The 23,801-nt window shown below is 48.9% G+C and overlaps 1 protein-coding gene across 1 annotated transcript in view; it reads left to right on the top strand.

Annotated features, from left to right (window-relative positions):
- The first annotated feature begins 1,065 nt into the window (after positions 1-1,065).
- The window catches only part of FLVCR2 (FLVCR choline and putative heme transporter 2), a 61,462-nt gene continuing 38,726 nt past the window's right edge, over positions 1,066-23,801 (top strand). Inside the window, exon 1 of the mRNA XM_065871546.1 lies at positions 1,066-1,716. Coding sequence (XP_065727618.1) covers positions 1,066-1,716 — 651 coding nt within the window. The remainder of the gene's footprint in view (positions 1,717-23,801) is intronic.

Here is a 23,801-nt window from a genome sequence, read left to right as displayed (position 1 = left end):
ACAGCCTAAGCCCAGAGCCAGCGCTGTGCTGGGCATTTCACCACAAAACAGGGTCTTCAGCGTCTCCGAACTCGCCTCTTCCCTCCACCCTCAGTTCCTCGCCTGGAGGTCGCCCGGGGATCCATCAGGAAAGAAGAGTCCTAACGAACAGGTTCAGATCTGAGTTCCCCAACCAGGTTCGCAGGGAAATCAAGGAGCGAAGCGAGTTTTCCGCAGCTCGCCTTTACTCCCGGCCCCAGCCAGCCCGGGAAATCTACAAATGTCTTTTTATACCGAAAGTCCAGCAAGGGTTGGAGAGGCCAGTCAAGTGCAAAAAGTCGAGAATCCCTCTTGGATACCACAGAGCAGTTTGGGGGCGCCTGGCATCCGTGTGGGCGCTCAGGGCATGCGGACCGGCAAGGAGGAGACTCTATTTAGAGGATCACCTCGGAAGGACAGAGGGTCTTTTCTTGCGGAGTCCCCCGGGAGTGGACAAATGAATTTGAGGGGCAGTGCCCGGGTGCGGGTTAACCAGGCGGTTTCCATGGTGCCCGGGGCGTGGGGGAGGAATGCACCCGCAGGCGGTGGCGAAACCACTGTATTGCCGGGCCAGCGGCTGGCGAAGGCGGGAGGGGCAGGGGGCGGGGGCGGGCGGGTGGGTCGTGGGTGGGGAAGCCGCGCGGGGCGGGGGCGGGGCGGTCACGTGCGCCGGAGGGGGCGAGGCCGCGAGTCCGCCCGGGAGCGACCGGAGTCCCGCGGAGTGGCTGCGCCCGGAGAGAACTGTTTCCAGGACGGAGGAGTGAACGTCGACAGGCGCTTCGGGAGGACTCAAGGCACCGAGAGCCAGGACCAGGCTGAGGCGTCTGCAGCTGGGGGACAGCAATCAGGGACAGAGGACGCCAAGGAAAAGTGAGAGCAGAAGCTTGGGGGTGAGCAAAAGAGCCCCACTCGCGGCTTTTACGCAGGCTGGGGACTCCATTTATTCCTTCCGGGCGGGCCGGGTAAGTGCTACGTCAGCTTTAGGTGACCAGACGACGCCACTAGAGTCCTCAGCACCTGTCTAGGGCTCCAGGAGAGGCTGTGGTCATGGTGAATGAAGAGCCTAACCAGCAAGAGCGCGATGGCACCCCTTCGCAGACTTCCGCCCTCGGGGAGAACCCCAGCCTCTTGGCCCATCCCAGCGTCTCCATCCACGCCAGTGTCTCTGCGCACCCCAGTAGTTCGGTCCACCCCAGTAGCTTGGCTCTACCCAGTGGCTTGGCCCACCCCAGTAGCTTGGGCCCTGAGGACCTTAGCGTGATCAAGGTGAGCAAGCGCCGATGGGCTGTGGTCCTGGTGTTTAGCTGCTACTCCATGTGCAACGCCTTCCAGTGGATCCAGTACGGCTCCATCAATAACATCTTCATGAACTTCTATGGGGTCAGTGCCTTTGCCATCGACTGGCTGTCCATGTGCTACATGCTGACCTACATTCCTCTGCTCCTGCCGGTGGCCTGGCTCCTGGAGAAGTTCGGCCTGCGCACCATCGCCCTCACTGGCTCTGCTCTCAACTGCCTGGGGGCCTGGGTGAAGCTGGGCAGCCTGAAGCCACATCTCTTCCCGGTCACTGTGCTGGGCCAGGTCATCTGCTCCGTGGCCCAGGTCTTCATCCTGGGCATGCCCTCCCGCATTGCTTCTGTCTGGTTCGGGGCTAATGAGGTGTCAACAGCCTGCTCCGTAGCTGTCTTTGGCAATCAGGTGGGTAGAGAGTGGGGAGTATTCCCTGTGGGACTGTGTGTGTTGATTGTACCGCACGCCTCCCTGTGTGGAGACTGTAGTTTTCTGACTTCAGTGTGTTTGTGACTCTGGGTGACTGTGGCTGGGTGTGACTGATAGTGTGAGTGAGTGATTGTGACTGCGTGACTGTGTAATAGAAGTGGGGAAACAAAAGGAGGGACCTTTGCTGTCACTCACAGTTTCTCCTCCACCAGCAGAAAGGATGCTTCTGGAACACATGCTGTTTTTATGATCTCATTCCTGAACTTACTTCACCAGCTTGGACAGGAAAGCTGTTCTTTCCCGGGGAGCAGCCCCTGGGCGTCAGACTATTCTGTGACATCAGAAGTTGGCAGGTGCTTTTTTCCTGTCCAGCCAGCTTTTCCTAGAGCACAGTATCTCCTGCACCACATGGAAAGGCAGAGTGGGGCCCTGGTGGCATTGGCGCTGCTCTCACCTTCTTTATACACAGCTGAAGCCAGGACAGTGGGAACAATGCTTTGTGCCAACCTCCTTCCCTGGGGTTTAGAGCCAAGGGCAGCAGGATGGAGTCGAATTCTTGCTCTGAATTTTCAAGGCCTAGAAGCCTTGGAAAGACCTGGAAAGCTCATATCTTACTCCTTTGTCTTTCCTTCTTTTGGGAAGGAGAATTTCAAATTCTTTGCATCTCAGTGTGGATATGACCCAGAAAGGTGGGCACGTCGTGAGTCTGATTGCTGTCTCTGAAAGGTTGAAGCAACTACTTTAGGGGCCCTTCTTTATCTGGACCACTGCCTGGCGTCTCGCTTCTTCCCAAGCACATGCATTTGTGGCTATGCATTTAACAAATGACCAGTAACCCTTAGTTCTTGGAGGCTCGTTTTCTCTTGCCTGTTCATTACATTTAGAATATTTAAGCTTTCATCTAGGAAGTTCTTATTTGGGTCAGAAATTTCCAAACTTCCCTAAAGGTAAATTTCCATTCTGTTCATCTTTGCCACCAAAAAGGTAACTTGAGCTAAATTTTTTCGGGCCAGTAAGGCCTGCCACTTGGGTAATAGTGTTAGCAATCAATGAAAGCAACAGACAGGGCTTCTTCAGCACAAACAAGCAACATAAAATCCTTTACCCAGTTTTCTTTAAGCTGTGGGTTTGAGTGTTCAGAAGATTGAATGGATTTGAAGTCTGGGGATGAAACAGGTTGGATCTTTTTGTTCAAGGCAATTAAAAAATAGGTATTAAGGGTGACATTTACCAACCCCCTCCTGAAGGTGATGTGACTGTGAATTTGAACATCTCATTGCAGCTTTGCTGGCAGGTTTGACATTATTGGATGTTTTCTTTATAGGAGGGTAAAGCTGGGGAGCGATGCGCAGGACTTCTCAAGCTTCCAGAGGGTTCAATCTCCCTATTCGCAGCCCCAACGGGATTCAGACAGGGTCCCTGCAATCCCAAACCCATTGTTTGGGGAGGGCAGAAGAGCTAACTGGGCCCTCAGGTGGCCTGGTGAGATCAGAGAACCCAACACTATTTTTTGTTCACCATGGAGCAAAAACAAATTGGTTTTCAGACCCCTCTGCACACAGCTGTAAAGGAACTTAAAACCAAATATACCTTTAAAATTGAGTAAGAATAGTTACTCATTGCCCATGCCTACTCCGCACTTAGGTCAGAAAATGCTAAGAATTTTACATTTAAAAACACCCTGACAGCATATATTTGTATCACAGAGCCATCAATGTAGTGTGTTCTTTTAGGCTTAACCGACTTTGCTAAGTTAAAAAAAAAAAAAAAGAAATATGAAAAGCTGAATTGTTCACGTATCCTCACGTAGAGGTGGCTGTTTGGTTCTTGGCATATGTTTTAACCTTTCTCTCTGAGGAAAGCATGGCCGAATGGAGAAGAGATATTAACAGAACACCTTGAGCTTTGAAGTTTAAAAAAAAAAAAGAAAAAGGCTCCACAAAGCTGTCTAAACAGATTGGAAGCATCTTTCCAGAGAATAAATCTTTGTGGCCGCAGACATCACACTGATCAGCCAAACCCCTGTTTCATGGTAATTCTGACCCCTCTCTTCTAGTGCTTCGCTGATAGGCTCCACGAGGCGCCAGTCCCTGCTGGCCTAAATCCAACACTCATTCCTTCTCTCAACAAGCACCTGCCTTGCCAGACGCTGTGCTAGGGCTGCAAAGAGAATCCCTGCTTCGCACAGTTTTCCTACCACCCTCTTAAATTGTATCAGGCACCAACATTCAGATTTAAAAAAGCACACATACAAGAAGCAACCAGATCAGAGTATAGAGGATTTGTTTTCAGTTCTCCATGAGGTTTTTAAGTATCTTCTTCGTGGCATTGCTATGGGAAGATTGAAGGGGAAGGAAGCTAATATCTATCAAACACCTATTACGTGCAAGGCACTTTTTCATGCATTATTTAATTTTTTTAACCTTTGAGGTGGGTGGGGTTGTCTCTGTTGTTATAGGTGAGGAACTTGAGACCAGATAAACGGAGCAACCTTATCCAGGGTCCTACTGGTGCTGAGTGGTAGAAAGGAGGTTTGAAGCTAGCTCCACCCCCAGAGCCCCTGTCAGTGGGCCATTATTGAGTCTTCAGGTGGACAAAGCGTATATTAAACAACAACAAAAAAAGGCAGGATACTGAGTTTCAAGTTTTGGCCCTGTGTCTCTAGGGTTGTGGGTTGTCGGTGGTGATAAAGTGTCCAGCAGTTTCTCTAGAATTTGAGAGCTAGCACCTGCCTTCTGTTTTGAAGTTCCAGACATTCGCAGTGCCTCCCCACGTGCTGGTCGCTGAGGGGCTGGTTCTCCCTCTCTCAGCCTCAGGAAGGTGGGGCTCCAGGCTCTGGGGAGAAGAAACCAGTGGATCCTGAGCTGGCGTGAGGGAGGGCAGGGAGTCTTGGACTGCAGCTGGGGCACTTACTTCCCTGTGACCATCACACAGGTGGTAGCAGCCCGGCAGTGTTAACAACACTGGTTCCATTGTTTCCAGGGAAAACCATCTGGGGTTTTGAGTGATGTGGACACATGGTTATTGAGCAAGGCTGGGAAGAGAGCCTCGTGTGAGAGTCTGGGGACGGCTTGGTGGCACAGGGCGAGGGAGATGTGGGAGTGGGAAGAGATCTTCAAGGCAGCCCCAGCCCCGATGAAGAGCCTCCAGCCCTGAGACCAGAAGGGAGTTCCTCCGGGACCCTTGGGCAGGTCATAGCACAGCGCCACCCAGAAAAAGTCTAGAGAGAATCAGTTTGCTTTTCGAGGAAAAGAAAATACAGTCACCTGGGAATTCCCTGGTGGTCCAGTGGTTAGGACTCTGAGCTTTCACTGCCGTGGCCTGGGTTCAGTCCCTGGCTGGGGAACTAAGAGCCCTCAAGCTGCACAGCTCAGCCAGAAAAAAAAAAAAAAAAAAATACGGTAACCTTACAGAATCAGTTCTGCAGTAGCCACGGTCTATCTGTCTGATAGAAATATAATGAAAGCCACAAATGCAAACCACATATATGCCTAAGTTTTCTAGTAGCCGCATGAAAAGCAGGTAAAATGAAAAAAAAAAAAAACAGGTAAAACGTAAATTTTTTACCAAAGTAAAACAAACAAGTGAAATTAGTTTTAGGACTATATTCGGTTTAACTCAATATATCCAGAATAGTATTTCAACAGGTAATCAATATAATAAAATTACTAACAAGCTGGTTCACATTCTTTTCCTACGGCGAGTCTTTGGAAGTTGGCCTGTATTTTACGCTTACAGACTAGCAACATTTCCCACCATGTCTGGAACAATGATGCTAATTGTAGGGGAGGAAGAGGTTTTCCTTGACTGTCTTAGAGTCCCCAGCTAAAAATTAAATTGACGAAGTCAGGTTAATAAGAGAAAATCATCCATAATTATTTCATATAAGTATTAGGTGACACGGGAGTCTTTGTAAGGAAATGAAGGAAGAGTTAGACTTGTGCACTTCTATGCCAGATTTGCTGGAGAGCAGACAGTGGTGGAGAAATGTGATAGGTTAAGGAGTCTGAGGTCTGTAGAAGCGGGGGGGGGGCGGGGCACTGAGCAAGGCCTGTTTGTCAGGATTCTTGGAGGCAGTGCCTCTTTATCTCCAGAGACAAGGGTCTTGAGAGGCAAGGATGAGACAAGGATGCTCCCTTCCTCTGTGACCAGGAGGGCACCTCCCACAGGAGGGTTTTCTTTATTTATTTATTTTTTTTGCGGTACGCGGGCCTCTCACCATTGTGGCCTCTCCCGTTGCAGAGCACAGGCTCCGGACGCGCAGGCTCAGCGGCCATGGCTCACGGGCCCAGCCGCTCCGCGGTATGTGGGATCTTCCCAGACCAGAGCACGAACCCGTGTTCCCTGCATCAGCAGGCAGACTCTCAACCACTGCACCACCAGGGAAGCCCCACAGGAGGGTTTTAAGGCTTGTTTCGGGGGAGGGGGTCAGAGTGACCTTCCTGCTTTTCAATTTGCTCAAATTGCTTCAGCTTAAAATATTCACTATGCCAAGGTACCAAATTTGGGGGTATTGTGTCCTGAACCCCATCGTATTTCAAGCATTTGGAAAGCAGGTTCTAGCAGACAAAGATGGACTCTAGGAAAGTGAGTCCAGTCTTGAGGTTGTGTTTACTGGACTGGCCGATCATCTGTCACCCAGCGAGGCTGGGTGGTCCAGAGGCTGACTCAAAAGTCCAGGTCATGAGGTGAATGGTCAGCCTCATCTTGTTCCAGACTCCTGGGCACTTGGGTGTGTTAAAGTCCAGGCTTATCAATCTGGCTGTTGCAATGTCAGAGAAACTTTCAAGCTCTGAGTGACATCTGGGGAGGTGAAGGCAAGCTCTTCTGTGCTTTCATTTGTTGTCATTGTCAAGGCACATGAAGCACCTGCCCATGTGGCTGACCACTTGCTGGTCTCCCCTTCTGACTGGAAGAGAGGACCAGGCAGGGGCTGGGAGAGCAGAGCAAGGCTAGTGGAGACTGAAATGAGAAGGGGTAGAGCCAGGACCAACCCTCAAATGCTCATAGGGGCATCCAGGTCGTAGAAAGTGTGACAAAAGAAAAGTGACATTGGAGTGTGGAGGGGTCACAGCATCTTTAGAGCACGTGTCCCAGCTGAAGGTGGCAGCTGCTTGAGCCTCTGCCAGCTGTTCCCATACACAACATGACCAGTGCTGTCAGATCGTCTCATTTGTTTTTTCTTTAAAGAGAAACCAGAAATCCAGATTTTTATGTGAAATCTGTTTTTTTAACTGCGGTAAAATAGACATGTTTATAATTTTAACCGTTCATAAGTGTACAATTCAATGGCATTAAATAGTTTCACAATCTTGTGTAAGAATTAGCAGTGTCTATACCCAAAATACTTCTATCACCCCCAACAACTCTGTGCCCATTACATAGTAAGTCCTCCTCTGTAACCTCTATTCTACTTTCTATGTCTATTAATTTGCCTATTCTAGGTACCGCATATAACCAAAATCATGCAATATTTGTCTTCGTGTCTGGCTGATGAAATCTGTTTTTTAAAATGCTGATAAAACTCAAATTTTTTTTTTTTTTTTGCGGTATGCGGGCCTCTCACTGCCGTGGCCTCTCCCGCCGCGGAGCACAGGCTCCGGAAGCGCAGGCCCAGCGGCCATGGCTCACAGGCCCAGCCGCTCCGCGGCATGTGGGATCCTCCCGGACCGGGGCACGAACCTGTGTCCCCTGCCATCGGCAGGTGGACTCTCAATCACTGCGCCACCAGGGAGACCCCCAAATTTTATTTTTTTATTATTATGTTCCATGTTTTAAAATTGTGGGTCAGATAAAACTTCTAGTTTGAAACTTCTGGGGAAGGTAAAGTGGAACCGAATTCCAGTTCTGGTTTCTCCTTCATCACAAAGCCCTCACCAAAGATGCCGGCCAGCAGGTGGGTGAGCTTAGAGTCTGGCGACTCTGGGAAGAAAGCTAGACTGGTGCTCCCCCAGATGGTGACCATTTGCCTCACCTCTGGGGCCAGGACCAAATACAGATGCCTGGGCCTTCACCTGGATTGCCTAATCAGCCTCTCCAGGGGAGGGGCCCAGGCTCCTGTGTTTTTACCTGGCTTCCCAGGTGAGGCTCACCATTAGACTTGAAATGTCTAGGAGAGAGGAGCAGCGCGCTGTGGGAAGGCGCCCTCCTGCTTGGAGCCAGGTTCTCGTCAGGGCTGGTGTGTTTTGTGCTGCTGTGTGATAGGTCCAGTTCCCAGGTAGATGCAGCTGGGAGCTCAGCCACTCACTCTCCAGACTGAGGGGAGAGGATGGGCTTGGGGCGGGGCTCCTAATTCTGATTCACTTAAGGTTCTGAAATTAGAACCTTAAGAAAATAGAACCTTAAGGGCAGCCCTGAAGGCCTGTGAGGTGGAACCATAGAAGAAGCTCCTAATCCTTCTGTTTCTTTGACCTTCAACTCAGTGTGCTACATGAGAAGAGGCTCTGGCTGACCTGGCCTGACTTCTGTCTTGGCCGTGTTGCCTTGGCAGGCATTCTTCAGGGCCTGACAATTCTGTGGAATCGAGTCTGAGTGTTCAGTTTAGCATCCAGGACCCCTCCTCCCTCATCCTTCATATCCAGCCTGTCTCTTGTTCCCTCCCAGCCTTGTCTCTGCTCTGACCAGTCTGGCTTCTTTTTTTTTTTTTTTTTTTTTTTTTTTTGCGGTACGCGGGCCTCTCACTGTTGTGGCCTCTCCCGTTGTGGAGCACAGGCTCCGGATGCCAGCGGCCATGGCTCATGGGCCCAGCCGCTCCTGCGGCATGTGGAATCTTCCCGGACCGGGGCACGAACCCGTGTCCCCCGCATCGGCAGGCGGACTCTCAACCACTGCGCCACCAGGGAAGCCCCAGTCTGGCTTCTTGATTCTCTCCTTGAAGGTACACTGCTTGGAGGTTAAGCCTAAAGCCTCGGAGAGTGACATCAGTAGATGGTGGACCAGGAAGCTCCAGACCCTTGTTCCCCCACAGAAACATTAAATAAACTAGAAACTTGCTAAAATATCGTCCCTATGGGAGTTTTGGAAATCAGTCAAAGATCTACAGCAACCAAGTAAACGCCCAACCAAGAAAAAACCACGTTCAGAATGGTAGAAAGTTTCATGGCCATTTTGCTCACCCTTGCCCTGACCCCACCCAACTGCTGTGCCTCCCAGTACCCAGTTCCTTTCTGCAAACCGGAGAACGCAAAGCAGACCAAATTTGCAACGTTTTAAACCAACTGTGTTTTGTTTTTTTTTACATCTTTATTGGAGTATAATTGCTAAACCAACTGTGTTTTTATACACTAACAATGAAAAATCCACAAAGGAAATTAAGGAAACAATTCCATTTACAGTAGCATCCAAAAAAATACTTAGGAATCAGTTTAACCAAGGAGGTGAAAGACTCGTATGCTGAAAACTATAAAATGTTACTGAAAGAAATTAAAGAAGTCACAAATAAATGGTAAACAGATGTGTTAGGATTGGAAGACCTAATATTGCTAAGATGTCAATACTACGCAAAGCAGTCTATAAATTCAGTGCAATCACTATCAAAATCCTGATGATGTTTTTCACAGATGAAGAAAAATGCATCCTAAAATTCTTGTGGAAGTTTAAGGGATGCTGAATAGCCAAAACAATTTTGGAAAAGAATCACAAAGTTGGAGGTCTGACACTTCTTGATATCAAAACTAGTAACAAAGCTACAGTAATCATGATAGTGTGGCATCAGCATAAAGACAAACAGAGAGCCCCCCAAAGGAATAGAGAGTCCAGAAATAAACCCCCAAATGGTTTTTAACGAGGGTGTCAAGACCATTCCAAGAGGAAAAGGACAGCCTTTTAAAAAAAATACACTTTACTTTTTAGAGCAGTTTTAGGTTCACAGCAAAATTAAGAGGAAGGTAAAGAGATTTGTTACATACTCCCTACACCCCCTTCTGGTGTAGTCTCCCCCATTTTCAACACCCCCACCAGAGTGGTGCGTTGGTTACAATTGATCAACCTACATGGACACATAATTCTCACCGGTCTCTTCAACAGATGGTATTGGGAAAAACTACAAAACTCTTGGAAGAAAACATAAGGAAAAAGCTTCATGATAATAGATTTGGCAGTGATGGCAGTGATTTCTTGGATATGACACTAAAAGCATCAGCAACAACAGCAAATAATTGGACTACGTCTAAATTAAAAGCTTTTGTGCATCAGAGGACACTATCGATAGAGTGAAAAGGCCGTCCATGGAATGGGAGAAAATATTTGCGAATCATATATCTGATATGGGGTTAATAGCCAGACTATATAATGAATTCCTGCAGCTGGACAACAGAAACACAGCCCAATCGAAACATGAGCCAAGGACTTGAATAGACATTTCTTCCCCCAGAAAAGATGCATAGACGGTCAATAGGCACATGAAAAGAAGCTCAACATTAGGGAAATGCAAATCAAAACTACAATGAGGTGCCACTTCATACCTCTTAAGACAGTTAGCAGTAAGAAGAAAGAAAAAGAAAAAAGTAAGAAATGTCGGCAAGAATGTGGAGAAATTGGAACCCTGGTGCATTGCCGATGGGAACGTAAAATGGTGCAGTCACATGGAAGACAGTGTGGCATTTCCTCAAAAAATTAAAAATAGAATTACCACATATTTAGCATTTCTACTTCTGGGTAGTTACCCAAGAGAGTTGAAAGCAGGAACTTGAACAGATATTTGTACACCCATGTTTATAGCGTTATTCTTCACAATAGCTGAAAGGTGGAAGGATCCCAAGTGTTCATCTATGGATGATTGTTAAAATATGAAATATACATATGATAGAATATTACTCATTCTTGAAAGGAAATTCTGACACGTGCTACGCATGGCTGCACCTTGAAGACGTTGTGCTGAGTGACATAAGGTAGTCACAAAAACAGATATTCTGTGATTCTACCTGTCTTTGAGCTGTCTTTTTTTCTGACACCAATCAATTCTTCACTTTTCTAACACCAGCTGGCTGTCCTACAATTCAATTCAGTTCAACTCTGACACTAATGACTTAGTGTAGACCCCACAAGTTAAAAGAGCTCAGTCCTGTAAGACTGTCTCCATCTGCAAGTCCTGGGGGCCACCCAGACTTCTGACTGACTAGCTGTAAGTTGGGGGTTCCCACGAGCCCTAGTCAGGTTCTGTAATTTGCTAGAATGGCTCAGGGAACTCAAGTAAGCACTGTTTTTCTTGGTTTATTATAAAGTCTACAAGTCAGGAACAGCCAAATGGAGGAGATGCCAGAGCCTCTGTGGGCCACCCTCCCAGCACTTTGATGTGATGGGTTCACCAGCCTGTAAGCTCACCGAATTTCCTTGTTCAAGAGTTTTTCTAGAGCTCAATTTCCAGTTCCCTTTTGCTTCTCAGGGGTGGGGGGAGGGTGGGGCTGAAAGCTCCCAAACTTTATCACTTGGTCTTCTGGAGCTCTAGAGGGGTCCTACTCTAAGTCACCTTATAGCCTAAACTCAGGTGTGACGGAAACAGGATCCTTATGAATAACAAAGGACAGTCCTTGGAAACAGGATCCTTATGTATAACAAAGGACAGTCCTATCACTCAGGAAATGCCCAGGGTTTAGAGCTCTGTGCCAGGAACCAGAAATGAAGACCAAATACATTTTGATTATACCACAGATAATCTCGAGTAATCAAATTCATAGAGACAAAATGTATAATGGTGGTTGGGGGGCTGGGGGAGGAGGGAATGAGGAGTTAGTGTTTAATGGGTACAGAGTTTCAGTTTGGGAAGATGAGAAAAGTTCTGGAGATGCATGGAGGTGGTGGTTGCACGATGATGTGAAAGTACTTAATGCCACTGAAGTGTACAGCTAAAAATGATTAAAATAGTAAATGTCATGCTATATGTATATTTTACCACTGGCACCAAAAACAAAAAGATACACTGCTTGGGAGGTGTTCCCTCTGGCTGGGTACCTGGGTAACTGCTCACCCCTGCCGTCATCTCCTCAGTCTCTGTGCTGGAGGAAAGCAGTCCTTGCCCTTCTGTGTGCTTCCTGAGTTTCTGTGGATACTGGCCTTTGTCTTTCTAGGGTTTGTGTCTCTCCCTCTTCCTCCACCTCCTCTTCCTACTAAATGGGAAACTTGTCAAAGGACTGGAACCTTGACTAATACATCTCTCCCATATGTCAAGGCTCTGGGCATAACAGGCACTTAAAAATGGATGGACAAATTAATAAACAGGTATTCCTCTCCTGAAAGGAATTAAGGTGACCACTCAGTTAGCTGAGAGCTCAGGTGGTTGCAGGAAGGGACTCTCATGCCTGGATTGTCTTCCTGACGTGACTCAATCTTACTCCTTCAGTGGAAAAAGCTATTCATTACTTACGGGGTGCCTTGAACTCTGCTGGACCCAGGGTGGTTGAGAACACATCTTTAGCTCTGCTGTGTACCCTTGGACAAGACCCTTAACCTTTGGCTTCTTCTTTTGTAAGATGGAGATAATATTGGCTCCTGCAATAGTGGAGGAGAGGAGTGAATGAGACAGTAAGTGGAGGGCACTTAGCCAGCAGAGTTTGTCTGCTAAATGAAGAACAGATGCTGTCACTACTATATCATCAACAAAGGTAATTGGCCACTGATCTAGAAGGAGAGGCCAACACTTAACTGCTCCCAGTACCACCGTGTGGCAGGCTTAAGGGTACATGTGCACAGGACATTCAGGGGTCACAGCATGTGGGAGGGAGGACGCACCCCAGAGTGAGTGTAGTGGGGAGCCAGCGGGACTGCTTCCCTGAGGAGGTGATGGTTATGAGCCGATTCTCAACAAGCGAAGTGACCAGGAGTTGGGTGAATAGGGGAAGGTGGGCCTTTCTGGAAGTTTCCAGGCAGTATCTTGATGGGGACTTGTTCCTCTTGAGAGCTACTCAAACTAAGAGCTGTGCTGGTGCCAGGAGACGGTGTTATCTTCCCAGTATGTGGTTGATGAGACCGGTTGTCTGTGGTGAAGATTTTGGGGTCTTAGGGATGACATAGGTACTGGGCCAGTTCCCATCCCTGCACATCAGACCTTAGTCTTACAAACCTAAGACTCTACTGAAGGAAGTGGGGTGCCCAGGCTTATCAGGTGGACACAGCTGTTTTCCACTGCCTGATTCTTGATCCTTATCCAACAACGCTGTTAACAGGATGTCCTTCCCTTGCCTTCACCTCCCCCAACCCCCAACATCAAACAGCCCCATGTGAATTGGTTGGATCCCCATCGGGGATGATGAAGAGCTATAGGGCGAAGGTGAAAGCGGGTGTTTCCTCTTCTTTCTTCTCTGTCTCCTGACTCCTATCTAGCACCATCCCAAACTTAACCCAAGGGAGCATCTCCTTTCTCTCTGCTCTTCAGGACGGAGGCCTTTGTCTTTGCTGAGTCATTCAGAGGTCGGAGGTCTCCTGCAGGTTCTGGAAGCCCATCCTGGCTCTTCTGCCTCCCCACCTTATTCCAGGCATCTCTCCTTTGGTAGACTTTGCAAAAACTGTAGCTTGGCCTCTGAGCCCCACACAGTTCAAGATGAGGTCTCGCCCCAGCAGAAGGGCAGAGAGCACCAGCACCATGTGTGTTTGCGGGAGGGGGATGGGAGGTAGGGCCGGCCCTCACTTGCTTACCAACTTCTCGGGATTAGACAGTGTGCCTCGCAACCTCGAGTGGAGCGGTGTTTGCTTTGGCTCCCATCCGATTCTTTCTCTAGAGAGGAGGTGAACACAAGCCCTTTACAGTTCCAGGAGATCCCTTTGGACTAGACAACCCTGCCGGCTCCAGAAGGGAGGGGGTGCGGAAGCTGGAGCAAGGTTGGAGGTTATTTTTCTTCCTTTTTGTTTTTTTTTTCCTTTTCCTCTCCCCTGGAAGTTCCTGATTTCTGCTCCATGTTGCGGTGTTGGCATGGCTGGGACTCCCATGCTGGCTCTGGAAGCTGCTGTCTGCGCTCAGGGCCATTTGCTGTGCCCATCAACTCAGAAATATAGGAAGTGAGCCTCCATGAGTCATGGCGTTAAAGCAGGGTCCGTCGTAATGGGCTGTTTGTTTGGGGTGGTGGCTGCCCTTTGAGCAGTCCTCGCCTCCTCAGACCTTTGTCCCGAGCTTCCTGTTTGGGGCTGGACATGTTTGTGGAGCCACTCGATGAACTCAGAGGCCGGTTGCTTCTCTACCGAGGAGCTAGGCAGGAGCACACACTGGTCCCACCATCTGTCCCTGCCTGGGATGCCAAGGGAAGCCAGCAGCTGAGAATTAGCTCTTGATTTCTGTCCTTGGGGCAGTGGAGGTCAGTTGTCTCTAAGTGTGCTCCATGAACCACCAGCACCACCTGGGGTGTTTGTTAGAAATGCATATGCCTGGGCACTGGGGCAGATTCAAGGAATTAGCCTCTCCAGGGTGGAGCTCAGGAATCTGTGGTTTTGATTATCTGCCAGGGATTGTGATGCGCCCTGAAGTTGGAGAACTCCTGGTGTGGGAGCCATGAGACCCTGACTCGGCTCTGCTGAGCCCCGTATTTGGGGCCTCTGGCTAGACACCTGCTCTCTTTGGGCATCAGCTTACCTATTCTGTAATAAGGAAGCCAGCCTCACAGGATGGACACTAAAGTCAAAGGGGTTGCGAAAGTTCCTGAACCAGATGAGTCTCCGCAGACATTCCCTGAATGCACATCCGTCTTCTCCCTCCCCGCCAGACTCCAGAATCTCTGGATTCTGGGCCTTTCTTTCATCCCAGCTGCTGTCCTGGGAATATTTGCTGACAGATCCTCCTCCCTGACACCATAGGTCAGGAAGTTAAGCAGACTTTCCTGTCCAGTCTCTGCTGATGAATTAGGTTGGGGCTGACATCACTACCCTTCTAGAAATAGGTCACCCCCGCTAAAGACCTTGTTCATAGAACACAGGCCGGAAGAGGCCACATGCCTGGCACGTGGTGGGGACTGAGAACATGTGAATGGAAAGATGGACGACTGGTGTTCTGGTTTTACGCTTTGGGGAATGGTCTTCTCATTGCTGATGGAAGATTCCAGAGCATGTTCTGTGATTGCCATCGAATAACATGTCAACTGTGGCCTCGGGAGGTTGGGGGTGGTGGGTGGGGGAAGAGTGCAGCTTGACCCAACCCTCTTACTAATCTTTTTCACCTTTTATGTGTAAGTGGGCCTCCTGAGAAAATCCCCTCCACCTGCTTCCTCAACTCTACGGCCTTGGAAGCAGGTCCTCAGGAAGAGCTGCAGGTGGTAGAGCTCCTCCCTCTTTCGGGCTGGCTGACTTGAGGGGGTAAGGCCTGGGAAGACCGGGCCACCAAGAGACATTCTCGGCCTCTGGCCTTGGGACAGGCATCTTGACAATGGTTTGCTTTATTTGTGGAGCAAGGAGAGTCCTCCTTGGGAATGTTTGGTTCTCTCAAGGCTACTGTGGGGGGTAGGAAGTTGTGTCTGCAGGGCCCAGCTCACCAGTGTAAGTTTGTTGAGAGACTCTGAGAGACATTGATGTGCTCTCCACTCATTGCACTGCCTCTGACTCACTGTCCAGAAAGAACTCTGGTAAGAGGTACAGAGTAACTGTTAGCCATTTTATGATGACCCAGATGCATTTCTCAGTTACATAACAAACCCCATTGCAAAGGATCCCATCAGACCCTGGCTCATCTTGGGTCTCAGACCACGTCTTCCTGGGCTACGTGGCTGCTTGGTGGCTTGTCGTGGCTCAGCAAAGCTCTGTGGGAAGAGAGCAGGGCTGCGAATGGGACCATCAGAAGTCCCGATGTTACCTCCCTGCTGATCTACTCTGTAACTTCAGCAAGTTGAGCCAACTCAGTTACAAGATGGAGCAAAGGACGGCCCCCTCCCAGGCTCTGTGCCTCTCCTGTGCTGTGGGCATCCGGCTCGTCACCTCACTGGATGGTTTTGAGGCTCAGTTTATATGCTGGATGTGCAGGTGCCTTGAAAACTGAAATTTTGTGCAAATGTGGGCTTTTACGTGCCCTTAAAAAAAAAGAAAAAAGGACTCTGGACTTGCCTTGTGACACTCAGAGAGTGAAAGGGCTTCCTGTGCATAAATCAGGTCCTGTCCATCTGGTAAAGAGCCACCTTGGATTCGGGGGCCGTACCCTCGGTTTACAGGGCTCAGCATTCTTGGTTTTAGAGTCAGCTCTTCATTTCAGAAAAAGTTCTGGTCGTTCTGGCTGTAGGAACCTCTCCCAGATCTCCTGGTTTCTGGAGCATCCCTGCTGATTTGGTCCTTTTGACTTGAGCCATGATGCAGCTCCTAAGGTCCTGTGGACCATTCTAATTCCTTTTGATGCCAAGAAGGGCCTTTTGCCAGAGATAGGCACAAAGCAGCTTTTTAATCTCTGTGTGCCTTGGATGGCTCCTCTCTTCAGTGTAGGAAGTGGCAGTGGTGGCAGAGCACAGAACTGACTTAGCCCCTACCGTCAGGAGATGGGTCCCGGGAGTAAGAAGTCTTCTCCTAAGGGCCTGGTGTCCTGATGTTACCACATTTTCTCCCAGGCCCCTTACATTTAGCAAGTGGCACCAACCCATGGTAACAAGTGGGAACTGGTGGGGCTCAGACAGCCCTTGTGACTGTGATAATTGACTTTTCTCCTCTGGAATTCTTCTGTCTCTCCTTAGGGAAGGGGGGATCCCATTATTTGCCCAAGAACGCTGGCCCTGTATTCTCATGCTACTCCACAAAAATCCAAGTCCTTTACGAGGGTGCCCCCACTGTGGGCCAGATCTCTGTCGCTTGCGAGTAAACCACACAGGCCCCTGGCCATCCAGTCTTTGTTTCTCTTTGAATTCTGCTTGTCCTGGATTGCCAGCCTCTGGCCACTCTGGCCAGCCTCCAGGTGTCTCCCCAGTTGACAGCAGGTAATGGGACAAATGAGAGTCAGTGAACGAAGGCTCTCATCCCCTTGGCTGTCTATCTCATGAGGTACAACCTCAGATTAAGGGCTATACTCTCCATTTATAGGGCCAAGCACTCTGACCTTTATGTCAATTCTTGGGAGCTGTGGTTTCTTTGAGACAGTGCACCACAGCCTTTATTTATTGTTTGAACAAATATTTATTGAATATCTACTCTGTGCCAACCCACGTTCTGAGCTCTGAGGATACAGTAGTGAATAGAAAAGTTCCTGAGTTCACACGGAAGAGAAGAGGGATTAGACTGTAAGGCATTACTTATGGAGTGACTAGTGGTGGAAATGTCAGGCCAAGTAGGAGGGGAGATGACCTCATGTATGTAGGTCCTGATTAACTCCCTAAATCCCAGGGCGAGAGCTGATGGCGTTGCTTTCTTGGGGTGGTGGTAGGTATGGGTGATTAATAGTTTTCCTGGTGCAAGGTTTAGATTTCTTTTTCTTTGCAGATCTCTCTGGGATAATGAGGCAGGGGTAGTTGCCTTATGAAGTTGGCTCTTGGGAAAAATCTACTTAGAGCCCAGCCTGCTTCTGGATGACCCTGAAGTGGGTCTGGCCTGTGGCAGGACTTTAAGAAATCTCTCTTCCAGGGCCTGCCTGTGAGTAAACCCCCTGGTCTCAGTTTCACCTCTGAAAGTTGGAAGGGGAGAGCTGTCACCAAGAAAGCCCAGCCAGACTCAGAAGAAAACTTGGGAGGATTAGAAACATGTTTTGTCACATGAATTACTTTTAGGAATGACAGCTTGTGACATATCAGACAGAGGAAACAGTTCTTCTGGTTTCACCATCTGTCACCAGGCAGGGACTGGTAAGGTTGAGCACAGCAATACCACACAAGACGTTTGGGTTCGTCTGTTGGCTGCTGCGAGCTGGCATCTGGTTGGGAGTTGGTGGAAGTGCCAAAGCATCTGCCTGGAGCTTTTCACTTTCTCCAAAAGTTGGAGAAAGTATGGTCTGCATCTGCCTCTTTGCTGGCCTGGTGATTGGAAAGATGCCCCTCATCCTTCCTCTTCCCCGGCTGAGTCACTGGGGAAGTTCTAGGAGCCTATGGTCATTGACTGTCAGCTCTGTCGTGAGAGGGACCTTTGGGTGGAGAAGCCGGCAGTGAGGTGGGCGCTCGGGGAAAGCGGAGCAGAGGAGCCTTGGCATATGGTCTCATCTAGACCAGGACTGAGCCTTTGCAGATGTTGTCACAAGGACAGTTTCAGGAGGAACACCTACCCTTAAAAGGAGGCATGTGTGCACCAGGAGCCTCTTGAGTTGATGACTGAAAGCAGCAAATTGCTACTGTGCCCAGCTTCTTTGCTGTAGAAGAAACTGGAAATTCTTGAGTTACTTTTGAGCTACACAGTTCTAAAAGGCTCCTCTTTATTCAGAAGATACTTCCTGATCCCCATCTCTGTTCTTAGCATTGTACTGGGCGCGGGGCGAGGGGGTCACACAAGGAAATGTTAGTCAATGTCTCTGTCCTCACGGTGCTAAAATCTAGCTGGGTAAACAAACACCCTACATGGAAAACAACCAAAAGTCAGCATTGCATAAGAACAAGGAACCCCATAGGGTGTAACTAAGTGGTCGACAAAACAGACTATAGCCGGACACACCTCTCATGGTCACTTCCTCCAATAGCTAGACAAACGGGGGACACTTGAATGATAGAATCGAGTGTGTAAGACTGGAGATATTGTCAGGTCTCTGAGGCATTTACTTCCGTGAAGTTCACCTGTTTCATCAAGGGGTTTGGAGTCAGATTGCCATGGGCTTGAATCTCAGTTCTGCCATTAGAAGCTGGGTGAACTTGGGCGAGTTATAGTTTTCTCATCTGTAAAAACCAAACCAGAGGTAATCCTGACAACTTTAGGGAGTTGTTGGAAGGGATTAAATGAAATAACGTGAAAAATCATTTAGCAACTGCCTAGCACACAGTAGGTGCTCATTATGTGTTAGTTTCCTTCCTTCTAGTTTGAATAACAGCCAAGACCTGAACATTCAGCCAAATGGTTAATGGTTCAAACTCTAGTACCCATGGCCTGAACTTGAAGCCCAGCATAGAACACTTGCTGTTCTGTGACCCTGGGCAAGCTACCTAAAGGCTTGTTTTCTCCATTTAAAAATAGGGATTAAAAGAGTGTGTGTGTATATGTATAGCGCTTAATAGTGCCTAGGCCAGTAACTGTGGCGTGGCGAGCACAATGGGTCAGCCGTGGTCACTATTCTTACCTTCCCTGGGAAGCAGTGATTACAGGCTGTCCTGATTTCACTAGTGCTCTTCTTGCCTTTCCCTAACCTCTTTTCCCCAAAGGACTGAGGAAATCCAAGAGTGCTGAGGTTATATAAGCCACCAGCACAATCACAGATTTGAAGACAAACCCTGTGATTGGGGAGGGACTCTAAGAAAGTCTATAGTCAACCAGCTGTGACCCTGCTTCCCAAGTTCTTAGGGACCTAAGCCTAGCCTTTTAAATCCATAAAGCTCTTTCATGGGCGATTTGCCCCCAGGTCAGTGGGATTGTTTTTGTTCCTGAAGGTCTGCTGCCTCCTTAATCCTCAGCTGGCCTTTTTAGAAGAAGCCAAGGGGTTGGATTTGGGAATTTCAAAAATACAATCATGTGAGCAGGCTTTGCGTGCACGTGATTGCTGACTGTGGTGTGTTCCTAGACGCTGCCTGGTGGTCCTGGGTGGCTGGGAGCTTGTCCTCATGATTAAACTGTTCTTCAAGTTCAGTGTTGCTGTGCCCAGCAGCCACCTCGCTCTCCTTGCTTCTTTCTGGGGCATCCAAGCCTCAGTCCCAGGACCGCCCTCTGAGCCTCCTCCACATCCAGAGTTGGCTTTCCTGCCATGTACCTTCACTCTAACGGAGACCCACGTTGGGGATCCTGGAACCTTTGTTTGTGCATTATTTTACCCAAATTAGTCATTCTTCAATCCCTGAGGTGTAGTGTTTTCACTGAGGTGTAAACACACGTCTAAGTTTACCTGGCACTGGCCAATAGGAGCAGAACTATGTAGCGGGTGTGCACACTTGCCTAGCAGCACCACTTCGTGGTGTTTAAATGCGCACAGCAGGGTGTAGGGATGGGCCGTGAGCGTTGAAGTCACTTCCGAGCGCTGTGTATAATTCCCACGTGGACGTGGTCCTGGGAGACAGGTTGTAGTGGTGGCCTCCCTGCTGGTGGCCCCGATGGCCACGCCTGAGGTACCAGTGTCCAGACACGCAGCCCCAGGAGAGGGTGGGTGCGTTTTGTATGGGATGGAATTTAGACATACTATAATTGTAGCACATTTTAGTGCCCATAACTTCTGCATGGACTTAAGTGACCCTTTATATAGTAACATTTTCATACGTTTGTTTATGTAGCTAAGTTTTCCTCAACTGTTGTACTCTGTGACACTTAGCGTCTGATCAATCTTTAGATCATTAAGATCCTTGCTAGTGTATATAGACATGTATAGATACACACCTGTATGTGGTCACCCATCACATAAAAACACCCTTGTGAGCGTGGCATCCTGCTGTGTGCTTAACGTTGCTCATAGGGGTTGATCAGCTTTGAGCAAACATGGTGTGTGGAAATCTAGATTGAACCCAAATTTATCTTTCATGTGGTGCTGATTTTAAAACAACCCCCAATGTTGTTTTTTTAAATAGCATACTTTCTCTGAGAGTCTTGTCTAGATTTAAATTTCCAACGACATCTTTCCCCAGGTCTGGGCTCATGGCTAATCTGGAAGGGTAGTGACATTTTCCTGACATGCCAGTTAACTGCAGCCCATTCATTCGGTACCCATTTATTGAGTAAACTCCTGTTGTGTTTACCAGGCACCAGACTAGTGTCACAAATAAGGTTAAAACCAAAGGATTAGAGGAGTTAGGGCAAGGAGATCAAGCCTCACTAGCACGACCAAGGAAAACTCAGTGAAGGAACTGAGGGTGAGATGGGCTCTAAAAGACTCAAGGAGGGAGACCTTTGCAAGCAATGAATCTGCTGGGATAAAGGTTGAGACCAGTCGATGAAAGCTTGGACTTGTGAATCATCCAGTCCGGGGACATCCAGGGAAGCATATGGAGGTGGGACGGGATGTGAAGAAAGCTAGGAACAGCAGGCTGAGGGGTGTGGATGTGGTCCTCCCTGGGAGAGGGCTGGCTCCTTGAGGGTCCTTGAGCAGGACCGCGTGGTCAGAGCAGCGCTGAGGAAGGTGCCCCTGAACACGCTATGCAGGCTGGTGGGGGAGAGGTCACATCATCTGAAAGGGGGCGGGGAGCTGATGCAATGTGGACGTCCAAGGACGGCGGCGGAGGGTTGGGACAGCGTGGTTGTGAGAGGGCAGAGGCCAGGGGGCTGAGAGATGAGAAAGGGCAGAGAGAATGAGCAGAGAAGGATGAGGAGAGCCAGGGCAGGTGTCTGTGGGGCTGCCATCGGTCAACCAAGCACGTCTTGTTTGTCCCAATGGCCTCTCCTCCCCTGCCTGTCGCCATTGCTGGGGGAGAGCGTGCGGGGTGGGAGAGGCAGGCTTGCAGAAGAGGAGTGAGCCCTCCTGGTGTAAAGCGTTCTGCAGAGTAGTCCATTCAAATGGGCTCACTAGGCGTCAGAGCACCCCCCTGAGCTAGAGGGTGTGAAGCAGGCAGTACCTTCCTTTGTGAATTAGGAAATAGGCACAAAGAGGGGAATTAACTTGCCCATGCCAGACATCTCCCAACTGGCAGAGCTGGTATGTGAACACACACCTTTCTGAACTTGGAGCCCTAGGCCTTAACCACTGTGTAGAGTGATGACATGTGTGAGGGATGTTGGGGTGGAAAGGAGGAAGGGGGAGGGGTTCACTTCAAAATGTTCACTGTTAAAATGAACCACATGGGTGTGAGCTCCTTGAGGAGCATGGTGACCCTCCGATTAGGTCATAAGGAGACCAAGTTTGAAGCAAGCCTTCAAGCCCAGGAGCTTTGCTGCAGGGAAAGCTGCTGGCCCAGTAAGGGGACATTTTTGACCCTTGACGCCAGAAAGCCAGCTGTTGGGAGTCCTGAAATGCAAGAGACATGCCACCCTGATCGGGTGACTGTGCCCAGAGGGGAGGAATGAGGCAATGGGGACCCAGCCATGGGGCTGAGAGTGGGCGCATCTTTCTCTGATCAGCAGGCATGCCTGGGGCAGGAATGGACTGAGGAGGAATGAGGTTGGGCGGGTGAGAACCTGCTTGCTGATGTGGTTGCCTCCTACCAAGATGAGCAGGATCCTGCTGGCCAACACCTGGGTCAAGAGGATGAGGTGCCTGGGACCCTGGAAGAGGGTTCAGATGGGGACCAGTGGTCTGTCCTTGTTCCAGTGGACTTAGCGCTCACCATGGTGTTGACACAGAGCTCTCTGCCATTTGTGAAAGCCCCAGGGTCTTCCTTTGATGGTCTGGGCATGTTCATGACCAGGCAGCACTGGGAGGGCAGCTTTGTGCCTGGATTCAGTTGTGACCTGGGGCTTTGCAGGGGTGCCCCACATGGATGGTGATGGGGACAGTAGTTCTGTGGATCTCAGAGCCAACATAACATGTGTTGTGTTGTGTTGTGGGTCAAGTGTGGGCATCTTACCCCAGATGCAGCCTAGTGGTTTCTGGGTTTATTTTGGCTCTGCCAAGTGCATGAGCTGGAGTGACAAGTGATGCATGACACAGAGTACGGCTTCTTCCTGTCACCCGAAGCCCTCAGGCTGCACAGGCATGTTTTTAACTGTGATATTTGCTCTGGAAGTGCTCGTGACCGCTGCTGTTGCAACAGTGTTTAGATATCACCCTTGAGTTTGCAGAAAGGGCAAAAATCAAATCGAAAACAAAAATTGAATATACCAGTCTGCCTCTCCATCCTTTATTCACCCCATTTTGGTAAAACATCTTCTTTTGGGGTGAAGTGAACCATTGTGATGAGGCTCATAGGCTCTGAAGAGCGGAGACTGTCTGTGTATTGTGTATTTTGCCCCTGACTGTATTTTGTTGAGGAGGATAAAACTACAGAACAAATGCTGGGGCATAAGGCAAGTCAAAACCAGTTAATGGTGATTTTCAATCCTTTACATTCACAGTCTGGGTCTTTGGTTTTTTGTGAGTGTGAGAAAGGTACGGATCCCACCCTTGGGAGCAGCAGTCCATCAACTCTTTAAATTATTCTTGTCCTGACTTGGGCTGCGGGTCTCTGGTTTTTACCCTGGTGGTGTTCTATCAAATGCGAGACAGAACTCAAAGGAGTGAAAATACAGGCTTCTGTGTTGACTAGTGTCACACCAGTAGCATTTCCTGGTAGGCAGGAGGTGAGCTGGGGCCTGGAGTCAGACAGAACTTGTTTAGCAGCCCAGCTCTTCTGCTACCCGCCTGTGTGCCCATAAGCTGGCTGGGTGCCCACCCCCAGTTTTTCTCATTTTTGTCTTTGTTGCAAAAGTTCATGGGCTGAATGAAAAAGATAAACTCTATTAGATACCCAGTGCCTAGTAGATGCGCAAAAACCAGTCGGCCGTTCTGCCCTCTTCCCAGTCCCCCGTGTACCCATTTTCTGCCCTTACCACTGAGAGTACAATGTGGTTTGTAGAAAGAATGTGGTCCTTAATGGGCAGACCTGTGTATTTCTGCCAGCTTTGCGTAGACAAGACCTTCCACCAACGTCCATCTGTCTGTCTGTCCAGCCAGCCAACATCACTGAGTTCCTGCTAAGGGACAGACTCAGGAACTAGGAGCTGGGTATAGAGCTGAGCACGATCACTGAACACAGCTCTCAAGAAGTAGGAAAAAATATGCCCTGAAAAAAACAGAAGAGGCAGCAGCTTACAGTCCAATCCCTATGTTTTGGTTTCCACACTGGGCATGAAAGTACTGCCAAAGCCGATTTCCTCCTGGAGAAAAGTCACTGTGGGATGGCGTCGATATATTTGAAGTGATGAGAGGGAAGAACCTACAACCAAGAGTACTCTACCCAGCAAGGATCTCATTCAGATTTGATGGAGAAATCAAAAGCTTTATAGACAAGCAAAAGCTAAGAGAATTCAGCACCACCAAACCAGCTCTACAACAAATGCTAAAGGAACTTCTCTAACTGCGAAACACAAGAGAAGAAAAGGACCTACAAAAACAAACCCAAAACAATTAAGAAAAAGGTAACAGGAACAAACATATT

This window comes from Phocoena phocoena, chromosome 2, assembly GCF_963924675.1.
Source record: "Phocoena phocoena chromosome 2, mPhoPho1.1, whole genome shotgun sequence".
Lineage (NCBI taxonomy): Eukaryota > Metazoa > Chordata > Mammalia > Artiodactyla > Phocoenidae > Phocoena > Phocoena phocoena.
The sequence above is the reverse complement of the archived record's forward strand: the minus strand, read 5'-3'. Positions and strand labels throughout refer to the sequence as shown.